The sequence below is a fragment of the Dermochelys coriacea genome, chromosome 14 (genome assembly GCF_009764565.3).
Source record: "Dermochelys coriacea isolate rDerCor1 chromosome 14, rDerCor1.pri.v4, whole genome shotgun sequence".
NCBI lineage: Eukaryota > Metazoa > Chordata > Testudines > Dermochelyidae > Dermochelys > Dermochelys coriacea.
Genome location: NC_050081.1, coordinates 34,259,515 through 34,276,162, shown reverse-complemented (window position 1 = coordinate 34,276,162; position 16,648 = coordinate 34,259,515). Strand labels below are relative to the sequence as shown.

The window sequence follows — 16,648 nt, the reverse complement described above, 5'->3', positions numbered from 1 at the left end:
AGTGACAGCAGCTGAGAACCAGCCCAAAGCCCATGAGGCACAGAGCAGCTGACTGGGGACATCCCAGAAGGGAGCCAGGAAAAGCACCATGCCAGGAAGGAATCACCTGAGAAGGACAAACTAGTGGACCCAGTATCCCTGTCACCCAGAGCTGTCTGGGACCATGAGTACTGGGACTTATGACTTTGCATTAGGAAAGAGGAGGGAGGCTATAGTCAGTTAAGTGGGGAGGCTGTTGCTCTGTGGGGTTTGCAGAGAGCAGCAGAAGAGGGCACCGGAGAGGTTTGTTGGGGAAAGTTCACTGGCGCTAAACACAACCAGAAGCACTGAAGACTCACCGCTAGACTGGAACTCTGCCCAGGACTCGTGAACTCTGAGTGTAGACACAGTGCTTGTCGTCTACCCTGTAATATTGTGGTACCACTGGGCCTGTGGGGCCTTGTGTTGCATCTAACCTTGTTTTACTGCTCCCCCTGTATTCTCCCCTGTTGTTTTTCTACCCTCATTGCTCTGTAAATATGTATTTACCTTTCCTATATTCATTGTACTATTCTGGTGTGTGTGCATTTACACTGCAGCGGTTTGGAACAGGTGCCCCTAGGTTGGAAGGGAGTTACCCCGGTGTGCTCCAATGTGAGCCTGTTCTTGGCCAGAGCCGCTCTGCAGAGCAGACTCCATCTCGGCCATGAGGGCTCTATAGTTACATATTAATACCCACAATATACTTGCCAATGCAGAAGAGAAGGTTACTCACCTTGCAGTAACTGAGGTTCTTTGAGATGTGTGTCCCTGCAGGTGCTCCACTCCAGGTGATAGTGCATCCCGGCGCCATTGATCGGAGATCTTCAGTAGCAGTGCCTGGTCGGGACGCATGTGCTCAGCTGCTACAGGCAGGTAGGAAGCAGTGATTTCTATGTGATGTTGTATGCATCAATAGCATAGCCGGTTGGCTTCTGTGCATAGGGAGTGTGATCATGCTCCCCCCAACCTCTTGATGTAGAACATACATGCTATATTGTCCGTGAGGATCCCAATGGACTTGTTGCTTACGATGGGGAGAAAGTGAAGGCAGGCGTATCTGACTGCTCTGAGCTCTACAAGATTTATGTGTAGACGCATCTCTAATAGGGACCAGCGGCCCTGTGTGGTGTGTTCCCCTAGGTGTGCTCCCCACCCTATCAGTGAAGCGTCCATGGTGAGCATGAGCACTGGGGACTGTTGATGAAATGGAACACCTGTGCACAGGTTCTCTGGTTTTGTCCACCATTGCGGGGAGGCCAATATGTTTGCTGGAGGAGTTAACGTCTTGCAGAAGCTGAGTCTGCTGGGTTTGTAGTTGGAGTTGAGCCAACCCTGGAGACATCTCATGTGAAGTCTGGCATACTGGATGACGAAGGTGGTGGCTGCCATGTGACCAAGAAGCTGTAGGCAGGTTCATGTCTGTATTCTGGGGAGAACGGAGAGAGTGCGTGTGAGATGTGTAATTGTGAGGAATCTGTTGTGTGGAAGCGAGGCTCTGGTTCGATTTGAATCCAGGTGAGCTCCAATGAACTCGATCTGCTGTGTGCGTATCAAGGTTGATTTTTGGAAGTTTATTTACAGGCCTAGACTGTGGAAGAGGGAGATGGTAAAATGCGTCACTTTTAATGTCTCATCGTATGAGCCGCCTTTGATAAGGCAGTCGTCTAGGTAGGGGAAAAGTATAATCCCGTGTTTGCGGAGGTGGGCCACAATTATGGCTAGGGTCTTGGAGAATACTCTCAGTGCTGTGGAGAGTCCGAATGGAAGTACTCTATATTGAAAGTGGTCGTGTCCGAGTGTGAATCACAGGAAGTGCCTGTGTGCTGGATGAACTGATATGTGAAAATATGCATCTTGTAGGTCCAGGGCTGTGAACCAGTCCCCTTGTTCCAGCGCGGGTATTATTGTGCCCAATGTGACCATCTTGAATTTCTATACACGTACCAATTTGTTCTGTCGGCGTAGGTCTAATCTAGGTCTCCATCTCCCGCCTCTCTTTCGGGTGAGAAAGTAGTGGGAGTAGAACCCTTTTCCCCACTGTTGCGTTGGCACAGGTTCCACTGCACCAAGCTGTAGAAGATGAGCCACTTCTACGCGAAGTAGGTGCTTGTAAGAGGAGTCCCTGAAGAGGGACGGGGAAGGGTGGGCGGGCAGGATATAAAAGGGATGGAGTAACCTAACTGAACTATTTCCAAGACCCAGCGGTCCTGTGTGATCTGTTGCCAGATATGGTGGAAAGCCTGGAGGCAGTGGCCAAGTGGGCAAATAGGCGGTGGAGTCAAGGGGCGGTTGTGCAGACCCCCGACCAACACTTCAAAATTGCTGTTTGTTTCCCGATGGGTGGGAGGTAGCTGGTTGCGCATGGTTTTGTCGGCATCTAGGAGGTCTGGTGCGGTTCCTCCCAATATCAAATGGTCTGGGCTGGGGCCGATGATATTGTTGTATGTGGGGCCTCTGATAAGGTTGATACCGTTGTCTCCTGGGGAGTGATGGATATATGCCCAGTGTGCACAGGGTGGCTCTAAAGTCTTTCATAGTGTGAAGGACTTTGTCGGGTTTTTTAGAGAAAAGTTTATCTTTGTCAAAGGGAAGGTCCTCCACTTTGGTCTGCAGATCTTTGGGGATACTGGATGCAGAGAACCAGGAAGACTTGTGCATGAGCATAACAGTTGTGGTAGTGCGGGCTGCTGTGTCTGCGATGTCCAGGGATGCTTGTAGTGCTGTCCTGGACACCAACTGACCTTCGATAAGGACTGACTTAAAGTCCGCTCTCCTGTCCTCTGTGATATGGGAGGTAAAATCAAAGAGCTTGTTGTAGTTGTCGAAGTCATAGCTTGCGAGGAGGGCAGACTAATTTGCAATCCTGAATTGCAAAGTGGAGGAGGTATAAACCTTGTGGCCCAGGAGGTCAAGCCATTTGAGATCCTTGTCTTGCGGGGTGGGGAGGTATTATTGTTTTTTTGTCCTGTATGTTGCTGCATTCACTACAAGAAAATTTGGTTGTGGGTGGAAAAATAAGAAATCCACATCTTTAGCAGGAATATAATATTTTCGTTCTGCCTTTTTGCATGTTGGTGGTATGAAGGCAGGAGTCTGCCAGAGCGTGTCAGTTGGTTCTAGGAGGGCTTCGTTTATGGATAGCACGATCTTTGAGGGTGCAGAGGGTTGGAGTCTGTGTTGTGTCTGCTGGACTTCCTCCAAAGGAATGTCCTGGCTGAGTGCCACCCTCTTGAAAAGTTCCTGGAATTGCTTAAAGTCGTCCACATTTTGTGGAGGTGGAGGCAGGATGCCTCCCTCTGCACCTGATGGAGAGTTAGGAGGCAGTGAGACAGGGAAGGGTTCATAGTATACCCCTTCAGGAGGGAGTACAGGAGCTCTAGATGTAGATGGAGCTGGAGATAGAGGCACAGAATGGGGATGCGGTCTGGTGGAAGGGCTGCAAGGAGGAGTGGCAGCAGGAGCCTACCAAGGGTACCACTGAGGCCAAGGCATGGGGTAAGAGAAGTGAGACCCCGCCCATAAGGGAACAAAGTAGGGAAACTGAGGCTGGTTCTTGTGAGGTGCTTTGCCTTGAGATACACACGGCTCTGGTGGAAGAGGAGAATCAGGCGGGGAGAACTCTGCCCGCTGTTGCATGTCGTTTTCGCTGTCAGTGAGGGTAGCCAGGTCGGTGGCGAGATTGGCTGTTCAAACAGTGAGCGCTGTGTATCAAGGAGTGGAGAGTCAGGCTCAGGAGCCATGGAGATGTCATCTTGGTGCAAGAATTGCTGCTGCTCCATGGGCTGTGGTCCTGCAGAGCGCAAAGTGTGAGTGGAAGCCCGCATCGACTTTTGTTTTGCATTCGAACACGCCGTGGGCCATTTATAGGCACCATGACTGGGGTCTGCGTCTGCTGCGGGGGTGATGGGCAGTATTGGTGCCAACGTTCTTGTCGGTACCGGGTCTATCTTTAGTGCCAATGGGACCAGTGCTGAGGAGAGCCTCCCACTGTGGGAAGTCGGGTCCCTGCTTTTGTGCCCCTGTGAGCCGCAGCTGAGGTGCTGGGGTGGTCAGAATCACCTCCTTTTGGCGCTGTCAGCACCAACGGTAAAGATCTCACTGGAGACCCTTTACCCTTTTGAAAGTCTCTGTGCGGAGACATTGGGGATTCCTGCCTCTTCGCTTGAGAGGGTGAAGCCACGCTCCCAATCAGTTCCGACCTAGCAGGGGAGTGTGAGGGAGAGGGTTTACTTGTGCCCATCTCCGTAGGCGGCTGCAGAGATTTCTCCATCAGGAGCATTTTTAGCTGCAAGTCCCTGTTACAACACAATGAATACACTTGGCAGGAACATGTGTCTCGCTGAGGCACTTCACACACCATGAGTGTTCATCAGACCACAGCATAGTTTCCTTACAGGAATCATATTTCTTAAAGCCTGGGGAGTATGAATCATTGAAGTATGATGGCCGGGGAGAGAGTCTCAACAGGAGACGAACGTGAGGAAAAAAGTTTGTTTGTCTTTTTTTGAAACTAACAAACTATTCTAAAGGAAGGGAGAGAACTGGGATATTTTTGTCTAACTAATTCTATTTCTTTCTAGTTATTTCCTTCAGAGACCAGGGAAGAAGTTGAGCACTGCCCCGAGTCCCGTCTTTAGTGAAGGACAGTTGAGAAGGAACTGAGGGGGGTGTGGGACTCATGCGCTCAGGCAGACCCTAACAATGCCGCGAGACAGCAGCTGAGTGCGTGCGTCCTGACCAGGCACTGCTACCGAAGATCTCTTATCAACGGCGCCGGGACACACCATCACCTGGAGTGGAGCACCCACAGGAACAGCACTCGAAGAAGAAGTCAGGATGCCCAGCAGTGCCTTATGTCTTCCCAAAATGCAGAGAGCAGCTAAACTTAAATGTCTGAAACCCAAGAGATACAAAGTAATGGCACGCATCCCAGTCATTCAACCTTAATTCTGCCTCGTGGGGCTGGCAATAGATGCTAGGAATGGTTCAGGCAGGATGGTACCATAATACACAGACATAGAATCATAGGACCAGAAGGGACCTTGAGAGGTAATCTAATCCAGTCCCCTGCACTCATGGCAGGACTAACTATTATCTAGACCATCCCTGGCAGGTGTTTGTCTAACCTACTCTTAAAAATCTCCAATGATGGAGGCTCCACAACCTCCCTAGGCAATTCATTCCAGTGCTTAACCACGCTGACAGTCAGGAAGTTTTTCCTAATGTCCAACCTAAACCTCCCTTGCTGCAATCCCCATGAGGGAGGGCTATGAGAAGGTACCACTGCTTGCGTTGTGTTTCTTGGATTTGGATTCCAGCATCTATCTGCCTGCACTCCCACTGTCTTCACTGCGTTCGGAGTAGCTGTAGTGGCTGGTGGAGGGATTCATTCAAGCAGGCTGTCACAGCTGTCACTGAAATAGGAGGAGAGGAATCACGTATGTCTCATTTCAGTGCTGAGGTCTGTAGGCTGTGTCAGTAGAAGTGCACAGAAGTGTCTTCTTGCCATGGGGATTGTCAGCAGTCTGGTGTTCGCTGCACCCAACTTAAACCTCATGTCATGGTCACAGAACTAGCTACACCTGTTCCCTGGCTGGTCTCTCTGGCAGCACCTTCAGGGGTCAGGCCTCCTGCCTTTACCTGTCCTGGGGGGCTAATTCCTCAACTTTCCCACTCTTAGACCAGACCCTGGGCTACAGGACCCTGTGCATCAACGACTCTTACCCTGTGGGTGCCAGACATGAGCCAAAATCAATCCCAGGTGGTGACATCAGTTTGGGGAAGATCAGCCATCGTTTGGCCCCAGGTGCACTCAAAAATGTAATAATCACAACAACTTAATATCACCTGACTTTTTATTGATATTTGTGCATCTAATTAACCCCTTGATCTAATGACCTCAGATTTAGCCCACTAACCCCACCCCAGACCCCAATGTGTCACAGCAATTTCAAGAGAATCTGAATAAGCGTGTGGATTTTAGAGGTCTACGAAAAACCAGCTGTTAAAGAGTGAACTAGAACAAACCTTAACCAAAGCAGAGCTACTGCCCCACCATGAGAAAAATTAAGTGTCATCTGACAATGAACCCTCTGACTCCACTTATTACCCTGTTGAAGACATCAAAGCATTAGAACAAGTTACTGACCTGCCACCTGTAATTCTAATAAAGCTTCTTCATAAGTGACACTGGACTGAAAACGACACTTGTACTGTCCCTCGTCAGAGGGCTGGATGTTGTGTATTCTCAGGGAAACACTCCCACTCGTGATGTCATCTTTCAAGAGCTCAGTTCTTTGTTGATATTCTGCCATCTGCTCTTCATACTGATCCTGTCCATCCTTATACAGGTGCACAACTGCAGAATATTTGGATCGGAACCACCTCACCTCCATGTTCTCAGCGCTCATTCTAGGGGAGAGGTGGCAGGGCAGGACGGCCTCCCCACCTAGGGAGGCAATGACTGGGTGGTCAGGTCCAGTCACTGTGAACTGTGCTGTGAAATGTACAATGAAAAATGGAAATTAAATCGGTGAGGGGCTGGGGGTGGCATTAATTCAGTAGTAAGACACCCAGTAAGAGAACGCCCTGCATTATAAGTGAACACCCCATACCCATGCAGTGCCCTAGACATGTCTATGAGTGCAAGAGTTACAGGTATGGGGTAACTGCACTTCTGACTCTCTCTATGGTCTGCTCAAGGAATGTCCCCTTAGGTCTCAGGCCTCCAGCCATCACCTCTCCCTGGGCAGGGACCCACATCCCATTCCCTCCACACTGGGGTTTCAAGGCTTGCAGCTCCCTGTGATTCACTGTGGTTTTCCCAGCAGGCCAGACCAAAGACCAGCATCTGCGCTTTGCTTTCACTCCCAGGACTATGAACAGCATGTGCCAGCAGTTACCAGCAACCAAACAGCTCTTCCAAAGCAGAGAACACTGAAGGACAAAAGCCTGACAGAGAAAACTTACCATAAACTAATAAGAGGTCTGAACACATTATATTTATACTGAAGGATTCTCATCCGGCACATGGGACTCTCTGATAGGTTCCAAAGTCCTTCAAATCTTCTCTAAGGGTTTTTCCTCTTGAGTAACAGACCCTGTCAGTTTGTAGTCCAAGATCCCAGGCCTTTGGTCTGTTTAAATCAAGGGGATTTTACCAAATATCTTTGTTCTCTTTGGCTTCTGGGACCTGGTCTGAACAAGTTTGTGCAATTCTCCCTAGGGGTGGCACTTCTCTGCAGCTGATAACCTGTCCCAGCAGTAATTACCCCCATGGGTTGTAGCTCCTGGAGGAGATGGGGTAACCCTCCCCAATGGAATAGATTACAATCCTGAGCCCACAGAGGTACATATAACATGTATAGGTGCCATTTATACAGGGGATACAAAAAGAACATTCATAAAATTAATTAAATAAACCCAAAAATACCACTTGTGGTTGCAATACCTATAACACAGAGTACACATGTCAGTGTTATACATTGTCCCTATTATCTCTGAATAGGGCTCAAAACTTCTCATGGGCACCCCAAGTGTAATGGATATTGGGGGCTTGATTCTCTGATACACAAATGGCTTTTTGTGCCACTCCATCATGGGGCCTTCCCCAACTGCTGCAGGGAGGGTGAAGGGCATACAAGATAAAAAGATATGAAAACAGATCATCACTACGCAGGCAAAGTCAGAGACCAGATAATGGAGAGGGAGAAGGAGACAAACAGAAAAGTGCAGGAAGCAGAGAAGCAGCCATTATGGAATTGCAGGGGGGTCTTGATGAAGAGACTCAGCAACAGGAGAGACAGAGAGAGCAGGTTAAATTAGCAGGATGGAAACCATAGCAGGAGGGAACCAAAATGCCCAAGTTGCTGTGGAGGCAGCCCCAGGGGTGGAGTGGGTCACTATTATCCCTGAAGGAACATAATGAAGAAGCTGGCAAATTTCGCATCCCTTATTGTGACAGCAGATTTAGCTCTGAGCCCTGATCAGATGGCCTAGTGCAGCATGAATGATTTGTGAGTTGTTACTTCATAGCTGAAGAGTTGGGGATTCATGATTTTTTGTGGCCAAAGAGTCTGATCTGTGACTTATACAGACTGCCAGTGCAGTGTACAGGAATGGGTAGTGTCCCTTTAAATAGTTTGTGAGCCCTGTAGTGGTGCTACTGTGATCTGTATTTTAGAAGCTGCCAGAAACCAGCCATAGCAGTAGGATGGATGTAGGATCACGGCCTGACAAGCTTGTGTATAGATCTTAATCATGGTCAGTGGGGACGCAGCTGTGCCCTGTGGTTTCTCCAGGTTGCTGGTTGTTGTGTAAAGAGCAAAGACACACCAGGCATGTTGAACAGATTCTGTTTACAAGACAAGGCAGTGATGTGAGACAGACGGTGATGACCAGCAATAGCAACAGCAGCAAACCCAGCAAGGAGGCCGGAGTTCCTACCTGACACCAGCCTGTGAACCTGGAGAGTGAGGCAGAGAGCGATGTAGCTGGGCAGAGCGGAGCTCACTGTGGAGCCAGGGGAGAATGAGGGAACCTTCCCCATCATCGTAGCTTGGTCTGGGGAACAGGAGAAATAACAAACCAGATGGTGAGTGAGTGTGATGCAGTGACAGTAAAATGGGGCAGTGGGGAGGAGGTAATAAGCCTCACTATTGCCTAACATACACCAGAAGGGAAGGGATTTTGCACACAGTCCTCATCTGCCCTGGCTCTGAGCAGGGTTAGATGTTGCTGTGATTAAAACCCAGAACTGCCAGAAGCCAGTCCATACCATGGCTGAGACCCGTGAAGCTCTCTGCTCTATTTAGACTGTGTAAGGACCTGGGGAACAGTGTGGAAAATAGGCACCGCAGGAAGTACCGTCCACGAGACCCAGAGTGACAGTACCCTGTGGGCCTCTGATTGGCCAGGTGCCCCTACTTAACTCCAGGGCTTGCCCCAGGAAGATGTCTGGGCAACCACCCAAATCTTTGCCAGCTACTGTGCTGGACTTTGCCTTGTCTCCTAATCTCTGACCCTGAATCCTGCCTCTTGATTCTAACCTGGTACTACCTCTGGTATCTGACTCTGACCCTGTCTGTTGTTTACAGACCCTGGCCTTGTGATTCCTCTAACTCTGGCCCAATGACTCCCATCCCAGGTGAGCAGACCTCAGCCCAGCTGTGACCTCTAGGCAAGACTGTCTATACCCTGGTCCTTTACACCTGGGCGGGGCGGGTCTCTCACTATTGGTGTGTCCAGCTCCCAACACAATGGGGCCCCATCTTGGCTGAGGCATTTAGATGCTAATATAAAATGGGCCATATTAGGGAAAACAAGCCAGTGCAGGCAAAGCCTTTGAGTGGGGTATGAACGGCCACTGATCGCTGTGGGGGAAAGTGGCCCCATCTCCCAGCCACACCTGTCCTAGGTGAGAGGTCTCTGGGGATATCCCTATGAGCAGATCAATCACTGACCCCAGTGATTTTATGTGTCAGGGACCCACCTTCATTGCCTCCAGCATTGGTGCAAATGTCAAAGGGTCACCACATCTGATCAGGGTCACCACATCTCTGTGACCCCTGGGGTCTGCACCATTTAAACCACTCTCAGGGTACGTCTACACTGCAGCTGGGAGTGAACTTCCCAGTGCTCGTAGACAGACGTGCTAGCTCTCCTTGAGCTAGGATGCTAAAAATAGCAGAGTAATGGGGTAGCCCACCCGAGATGGCAGTTCGGGCTTCCTGCCTGAGAACAAACCTACCTGGACTCCTGGGGTACGTACCCGGGTGGCTAGCTTGAGCCACCACCTGTGCTGCTCCTGGCTACACTGCTAGTTTTAGCGTTCTAACTCGAGCACAGCTAGCACATGTCTATCTACCCACATTGGGAAGCTCAGTCCCAGCTGCAGTGTAGACGTACCCTTAGAGACAGATTTCAGAGTAGTAGCCGTGTTAGTCTGTATTCGCAAAAAGAAAAGATGCGTCCAATGAAGTGAGCTGTAGCTCACGAAAGCTTATGCTCAGATAAATTTGTTAGTCTCTAAGGTGCCACAAGTACTCCTTTTCTTAGAGACAGAGAGAGCTTAGATAAATGTTAGTGTCACTCATGGCTCACGCTTCAACCAGCTGTGCAGCCCCTGCCAGGGTGTGCAGTGGTGTCAAGTCCTCCCAGGAACCAGGCTGTGGCTGTAACTTCCCCTAGACTGGGACAGCCACTGTGTTACCCACAGAGCAGCCAGCATTGGCCAGGAAGGGAGCCTGACCAGGGCTCCAGGGCACAGACTAACGGCCTTCCCGTATGATTCCCACTGACAGAACTCTGGGGGGAGGTGAAGCACCCCCTGCCCTGGCAGACACCTGTAATATGGGCAGCAGCGGTAACAGCATCTGCCCTCCCTCGGGGCAATGGCCCTGCAGACTGGGGTGGGGCTGGGAGGGATTCTCTGAATCTGGACCAAGGGTTTTCTCTTCTTGTCTTTCACCCCCTCCCTCTGGAACTTCAGTTTAGTGACAATAACGAAGGGGAGGAGGGGGGAGAGAAAGAAACACACACACACACCTGTCACAAAGGGAGCCCAGCTCTGTGCCAGTGTCCCAGTCTGTGTTCAGATGCAGAGAAATCTCTGAATGTGCAGGGACATTCCCACAGCCAGGTTTACATCCAGAGTCAGGAGGTGCCTGAGAATCCCTTCAGTGAGGCCCATTGGTGCTAACGGCCCATCTGAAGGGACCTCAGTGCTGCGTGTCCAGAAATCTCAGACAGAGCCGTGCAGCTGGGGATCCAGAGCCCGGAGCTCCCCTCCCTGCTGAACCCCGGAAAGAAGCTTAGAACCAGAAAGTCTGGAAGGTCGTGAGCATCCGATGAAGTGAGCTGTAGCTCACGAAAGCTTATGCTCAAATAAATTTGTTAGTCTCTAAGGTGCCACAAGTCCTCCTGTTCTTTATAAGGAAAACCTGAATCATTTTACTTCAAACATTCGATTTTTCCTTCTATCACTAACAACGAAAACAGCCCCCGAGCCCGGCGCCCCCCAGCCTGGCACCCCAGGGAGTTGCCCAGGTTACATGCCCCTAAATCCGGCCCTGGTCCCCATGTCACTTACCGAGGCTGCACACGGGGTCATGAAGCCGGAGGGTTTGAGACCCGACACTTCATCGACGGGGCCAAGCCCCCTTCGTGCCCACCCCTGCCCCTGCCCCTCGCCTCAAACTTGAAAGTACCAAAGTAGGGAAAGTGGAAGTCCCGGGCTGTGTCCCGGGCTGGTTGGGGCGGAGCAAATTCCTCTGAAAAATCCAGCCCCACCCCAGGGCTCGGAGCTCCCGGGGTCGGGAGCCAGCGTAGGGGTGTCAATGCCCGCCCCCGTTGCTGTTCCTGCCCCCCAGGGGTCGCTGGGTTCTCAGTAATTCCCCCGCCTGGCCCCAGCCCTGTCGAAAAAGCACCAGCCAGTTCACCCCCCCCCCCCCGCGCCCCCGCCCTGGGTGGAGGCAGAATGAGGAAGGCGGCGGGAGGATGCTGCGGGGGGCGGGGAGCTGAGATCCGGAGTGACTCCGTGGGACCGGGGTGGGACCCAACAGCGGATCAATGGGGGGCGGGGGGGGGGGCAGAACGGACTGAATGTGACTCGGGAACTGCCCGGCTGTAGCTGGCTCGGCTCCTGCAGGCGCTCAGGGGCGCGGACCGGGGGGGGTCAGGGAGGGCAGCAGCAGCAGCAGCTCCGGGACTCGCAGCGCCCCCCCCCCCCCCCCCCGAGCAGAGCTGGGGCGAGGAGGGGCCGTTGGTGCAGCGTCACTTTCCTGCCCGGCCCCGGCCCTTTCCCCGGGTCCCTCCCCTCAGCTGCAGGCTCCGGCTCAGGGGCTGGCGTGGGCAGAGCCGGGGGCTGCCCCAGGGGCTGGTTCCAGCCCCCGGAGAAAGTCCCCCCCCCCCCCGCGGGAGTGCAATGGCCAAGTCTGAGTGTCGGTGAAAGCTGCGGGGGGCTCAGGGCTGGTGCTGGAGGCGGAGGCTGCGGGAAGCGGCGGGTCCGTCCCTGTTACGCTGCCACCAGCAGCCCGGAGAGGAGGAGTCGGGGGCCCTGGGGCTCCCTGGGCCCTGACCCATCGGGCTGGATTCTTATAAATCACATGAGTTCCCCTCCCGCCGCCCCGCCCTTCCGGAACCGGAGCAGGCGGGGGGGCAGAGCCCAGACCGGGGGCCGCGTCCTTGCTGCTCAGCACAGATGCTCCCAGCCACCGACACCCCCTGCGATCCCCCCCGCGATCCCCAATCCGGGCAGCTGAAGCTGGCCAGTGTGTCAGGAACTGCTTCCCATCGGAATTTGCTACCAGTAGCAAAAACCCGAAACTCACTTGAAGGATGGAGCCTCAGTGTTTGCAGTAGCAGTCCCCTAGGTGCCTGTTTCTGCCTCTAGTCATGTGCCCTGTTGCCTCCCACTAGGCACCCACACACCTATCTCCTGCCCAATCCCCAGCATGTCCGTGAACCTGGGGAAGACAGGTGCTCCTCTGCTTAGCTCGCCTGCAGGGTCTGATCCAGCAGGTCTGCTCAGAGGCCAACCATCAGATCCAGTCTCAGACGAAACCTGGGCAGAAGAGGATGCGCCATCCCAATAGTTAGAGCACTCACCTGCATTATGAAGAGACCCAGGTTCACTTCCCCTCTGTGTGCAGGAGATAAAGGATTTGGACTAGGGTCTCCCACACCTCTTAGGAGAGCTCTCTAATAATTTGTTCTAGTGTGTTTCCAGGTACTGAAGTTAGGCTGACTTGTCTATAATTCCCTGGGTTGTTTTTGTTCCCCTTTTTAAAGATAGGTACAATGTGCCCTTCTCCAGTTTTCTGGGACCTCACCTGTCCTCCACGAGTTCTCAACAATAATTATTTACAGTTCTGAGATTGCTCCAGAGAGTTATTTACGTGCCCTAGGGTGAATTTCATCAGGCTCTGACAACTCCAATATATCTAACATACTTCAACCTGTTCTTTCCCTATTTTAGCTGGCATTCCTTTCTCCTTGCTGTTAATGTTAACTGTGTTGAGTATCTGGTCACAATTTTAGTGAAGACTGAACCAAAATTGGCATTAAACACCTCAGTGTCTGTGAACAGGACAGTGATGATCATGCCGAGTGGTCAGAGCAGGAGTCGTTAGCCAGGAGTCAAAGCCCAGGGTCAGAACAGAAGCCAGAAATTTGATGCCAGACCCAGGGATTAGAGCTGACGTCAGAGGTCAGGAATCGGAGCTGAGGGCCAGAATCAGGTTACTTGGAATGAGACAAGAGAGGGACGAGTTTTGGGCCAAGTTAGGAGCAGGGCTAGAACAAGGTAGGAACAAGACTGGGAACAAGCAGGGACAGGAGCTGTCACAGCCCAGCCACGGGATAATGGTTTGTGTTGTCACTGAACCACTGTTGCTGGTGGATGTAAGAGCTGGGCTGCTGACTCTTCCAAGCAAATCAGGCAGTGTAGCCAGTCAGGCAGCTTACTACAGGCCAGCTGAACTGGTTAGGTTGCCCAGAGACTGGCAGGCCCTGATTCCCCGTTAGCAACTCATAGGGGCCTCATGGCCCAGTTTCTTGGGGTACTTCCCAGGGACCTCTCACAATAGATCCTGGGTATGGATGTTTTCTACTGGGTCCCAAGACCACACGTCTGGACTGTAGACTTTCCAGTCCACCAGGTACTGGAGCCTTCCCCTAACTTGCCGAGAGTTGAGGATTCAGTGGACCAAGTACTCCTCCTGTTCCTGGACTGTTATGGGTGGCGGTGGTGAGTTGGAGCAGTTTGGGTCTGGGTTCTAGGTCTTCAGGTTCTTGTGCTCTATCAGGACTTGGACCAGGAATCGGATTCCTCCTAGAAGAAGCACCACTCTTCAAATGCTGCCTTGATAGTCCTCACAAATATTGTAATTTTTTCCCACTAGGGTTAGCTTCTGAGAATAGAAAGTACAGGGGTGTAGTTGGTTGTGGGTGACCACAGTTAAGATAATACTGCACCTATGGCAAAGTTTGAGGTATCAGACTCAATTGTAAAATGTTTAGTGGGATGTGGTTGAATCAGTATAGGTAATGAGGTGAATGCCCTCTTTAGTCAATTAAAGGTCAAATGAGCCTCAGTGGACAAGCAAACTGGGCCCCCTTTTTCAAGAGCACCAGTATGGATGCAACCAGGTGACATAATCCTTTAATAAACCTCATGTAGAAATTGGTGAACTTCAGAAATCGCTGCACTCGAAGTACATCCTTGGTGAGACCCAGTCGGATATTGCCGCCACCTTACGTGGTTCCATGGTGAATCCCTCAGGCAAGTCAAAACATCCCAAGAATTCCACTGTGTCCTTATCAAACTTGCATTTCGCAAGCTTCACGGAGAGGTGGTGTTGGTGGAGTGTCTCCAAGACAGTGCATACATAATGACTGTGGAGGTCCTGACTTTTCGAGCACATAAGGATGTTGTCCATGTAAATGACTACAAAATGGTCCAGCCTGTCTCTAAAGATGTTATTTTTGAAATGGTGGAAGTTTGCTGGGGCATTGCAGAATCCAAACAGCATGACCAAATGTTCAAAGTGGCTATACCTGATATGAAAGGCGGACTTCCATTTGTTTCCTTCCCAGATCTTCACCAAGCTATAAAATTCATAGAGGTCCAACTCTGTGAAGACCTTGGCAGAGCAGAGTCTTTCAAACAGCTCATTAATTAGCACTAAGGAGTACTGGTTTCAGATTATAAACTTGTTCAGAGCTCAATAGTCCACAGAAGGCTGGAAGGAGCTGACTTTCTTTGACACAAAGAAGACCAGGAACTCCAATGGGGACATGCAGGGTCAAATGAATCCCTTCTGTAGGTTTTCCTCAAGATAGCTCTGGAGTGTCTGTAGTTTGGGTTTGGAGAGGGAGTCAATGCACCCAAGGGAAACCTCTGCTCTAAGCTGGAGGTTGATGAGGCAGTCATAGCTCTGAATAGGCAGTCGGGTGTCAGTTTTCTTTTTGTCAATAGCATTGATATTTAACAAGATCCTCTCTTCAAGTCTCTGAATTCTTTAGAGAACCACGTAAACTACAAAGGGTGGCTGGTCTTGGGAAACGTGTTTGTAGGCAAGATGAGGAGTCAAAGGGCATAGGCGCCAACTTCTGCTGGCGCCGGTGGGTGCTCGAATCCCCTCTGCCCCTGCCCCGACTCCATCCCGCCCCGCCCCCTCCCTCCCCTGCCCCACCCCCATTCCAACCTCTTCCCCAAAGTCCCCACCCCAACTCTGCCCCCTCCCTGCCCCTATTCCAACCCCTTCCCCAAATCCATGCCCCGGCTCCGCCTCTTCCCCGCCTCCTCCTCTGAGCACACCATGTTCCCGGTCCTTCCCCATCCTTCCTGGAACTTATTATGCCACAAAACAGCTGTTTTGTGGTGGCAAGCACTGGGAGGAGAAGCGGGAACGCGGTGTACTCAGGAGTGGAAGTGGAGGCGGAGGTGGGGCACCACAATATACTCTACAGGAGGCGAAGAGACGCTTGTCACATGTGACGATGTGGTCCAACTCCTTCTGAATGATGCCATCATGAGAGATCCATCACATCTGGTGTATGTGTTGCTGCTTGAACCATGACCCAAGAATGGAAAGATTCTGGGAGGTGCAGAATGTGAGCAAATGGCAAAATTTATCATTGAATATACCTGAACCATAATGAACAGTGACCTGTTCAAACCCAGTTTGCAGGGAGCCAATAACTGCATTTAAGTCACCCAGGATCACGAGATTGTCATGAGGAGGGACTATGCATACTAGAATTTCAACTATCAATTGGAATTTATCTTTAACTGAATCAACAGATCCCTCTGTCAGTGTCATAGTAGTCTATTCACCGAGGTAACCATGCTGATGTTTAAGATGTGTCAGGGTTCCCTCCCCACTCTGAACTCTGGGGTACAGATGTGGGGACCCACATGAAAGACCCCCTAAGCTTTTTTCTACCAGCTTAGGTTAAAAACTTCCCCAAGGCACAAATCCTTTCCTTGTCCTTGGATGGTATTGCTGTCACCACCAAGTGATTTAGACAAAGATTCAGGAAAACGATTACTTGGAGTTCCTATTTCCCCAAAATAACCCCCCAAACCCCTTCACCCCCTTTTCTGGGGGGCTTGAGAATAATATAACAACCAATAGGTTAACAAAGTGAGCACAAACCCACCCCTTTGGTTTTTAGGACACTACAAATCAATCAGGTTCTTAAAAGAAGAACTTTATTATAAAAAAAAAGGTAAAAGAATCACATCTGCAAAATCAGGATGGAAGGTAACTTTACAGAGTAATAAAAGATTTAAAACACAGAGGACTCCCCTCTGGACACAACTTCACAGTTACAAAAAACAGGAATAAAACTACCTCTTAGCATAGGGAAAATTCACAAGCTAAAACAAAAGATAATCTAACGCATTTCCTTGCTATTACTTACAATTTCTGTAATTTAGATATATCATTTCAGGATCTTTTTAGGAGCTGGTTTACCTGCTTGGTCTCTCTCTCTTTCCCGAGAGGGAACCAACAAAGAGAGCCCAAACAAAATCTCCCCCCCCTCCAGATTTGAAAGTATCTTTCCCCATTGGTTCTTCTAGTCAGGTGCAGCTAGGTTAATTGAACTGATTAACCCCTTA

At 50.8% G+C, this 16,648-nt stretch overlaps 9 protein-coding genes across 24 annotated transcripts in view; 5 read left to right on the top strand and 4 right to left on the bottom strand.

Annotated features, from left to right (window-relative positions):
- Positions 1-11,411, bottom strand: part of LOC119843309 (butyrophilin subfamily 1 member A1-like) — an 845,206-nt gene extending 833,795 nt beyond the window's left edge. For 4 of the 13 annotated variants that reach the window (XM_038372523.2, XM_043496785.1, XM_043496786.1 and 1 more), the window contains exons 1-3: positions 11,111-11,398; positions 8,467-8,583; positions 6,170-6,517 (exon numbers count right to left, since the gene is read on the bottom strand). In XM_038372523.2, coding sequence (XP_038228451.1) covers positions 6,170-6,517; positions 8,467-8,572 — 454 coding nt within the window. In that variant the 5' untranslated portion in view covers positions 8,573-8,583; positions 11,111-11,398. Of the gene's footprint in view, positions 1-6,169; positions 6,518-8,466; positions 8,584-8,913; positions 8,920-10,566; positions 10,814-11,110 lie in introns of those variants that run through there. The other 9 variants (XM_043496789.1, XM_043496790.1, XM_043496791.1 and 6 more) reach the window with 7 other exon arrangements.
- Positions 1-16,648, bottom strand: part of LOC119843336 (butyrophilin subfamily 1 member A1-like) — a 1,931,986-nt gene that overhangs the window by 840,303 nt on the left and 1,075,035 nt on the right. The gene's annotated exons all lie outside the window — the stretch shown is intronic.
- Positions 1-16,648, top strand: part of LOC119843287 (zinc finger protein 850-like) — a 1,467,609-nt gene that overhangs the window by 966,669 nt on the left and 484,292 nt on the right. The window lies entirely within an intron of this gene.
- The window catches only part of LOC119843319 (zinc finger protein RFP-like), a 555,398-nt gene that overhangs the window by 129,891 nt on the left and 408,859 nt on the right, over positions 1-16,648 (top strand). The gene's annotated exons all lie outside the window — the stretch shown is intronic.
- The window catches only part of LOC119843341 (E3 ubiquitin-protein ligase TRIM7-like), a 430,179-nt gene that overhangs the window by 149,875 nt on the left and 263,656 nt on the right, over positions 1-16,648 (bottom strand). The gene's annotated exons all lie outside the window — the stretch shown is intronic.
- LOC119843274 (zinc finger protein 850-like) overlaps positions 1-16,648 on the bottom strand; it is a 1,382,451-nt gene that overhangs the window by 1,179,305 nt on the left and 186,498 nt on the right. The window lies entirely within an intron of this gene.
- Positions 1-16,648, top strand: part of LOC119843356 (zinc finger protein RFP-like) — a 1,128,717-nt gene that overhangs the window by 942,767 nt on the left and 169,302 nt on the right. The window lies entirely within an intron of this gene.
- Positions 1-16,648, top strand: part of LOC119843308 (butyrophilin subfamily 1 member A1-like) — a 910,188-nt gene that overhangs the window by 743,000 nt on the left and 150,540 nt on the right. The gene's annotated exons all lie outside the window — the stretch shown is intronic.
- Positions 1-16,648, top strand: part of LOC119843334 (E3 ubiquitin-protein ligase TRIM39-like) — a 707,078-nt gene that overhangs the window by 639,827 nt on the left and 50,603 nt on the right.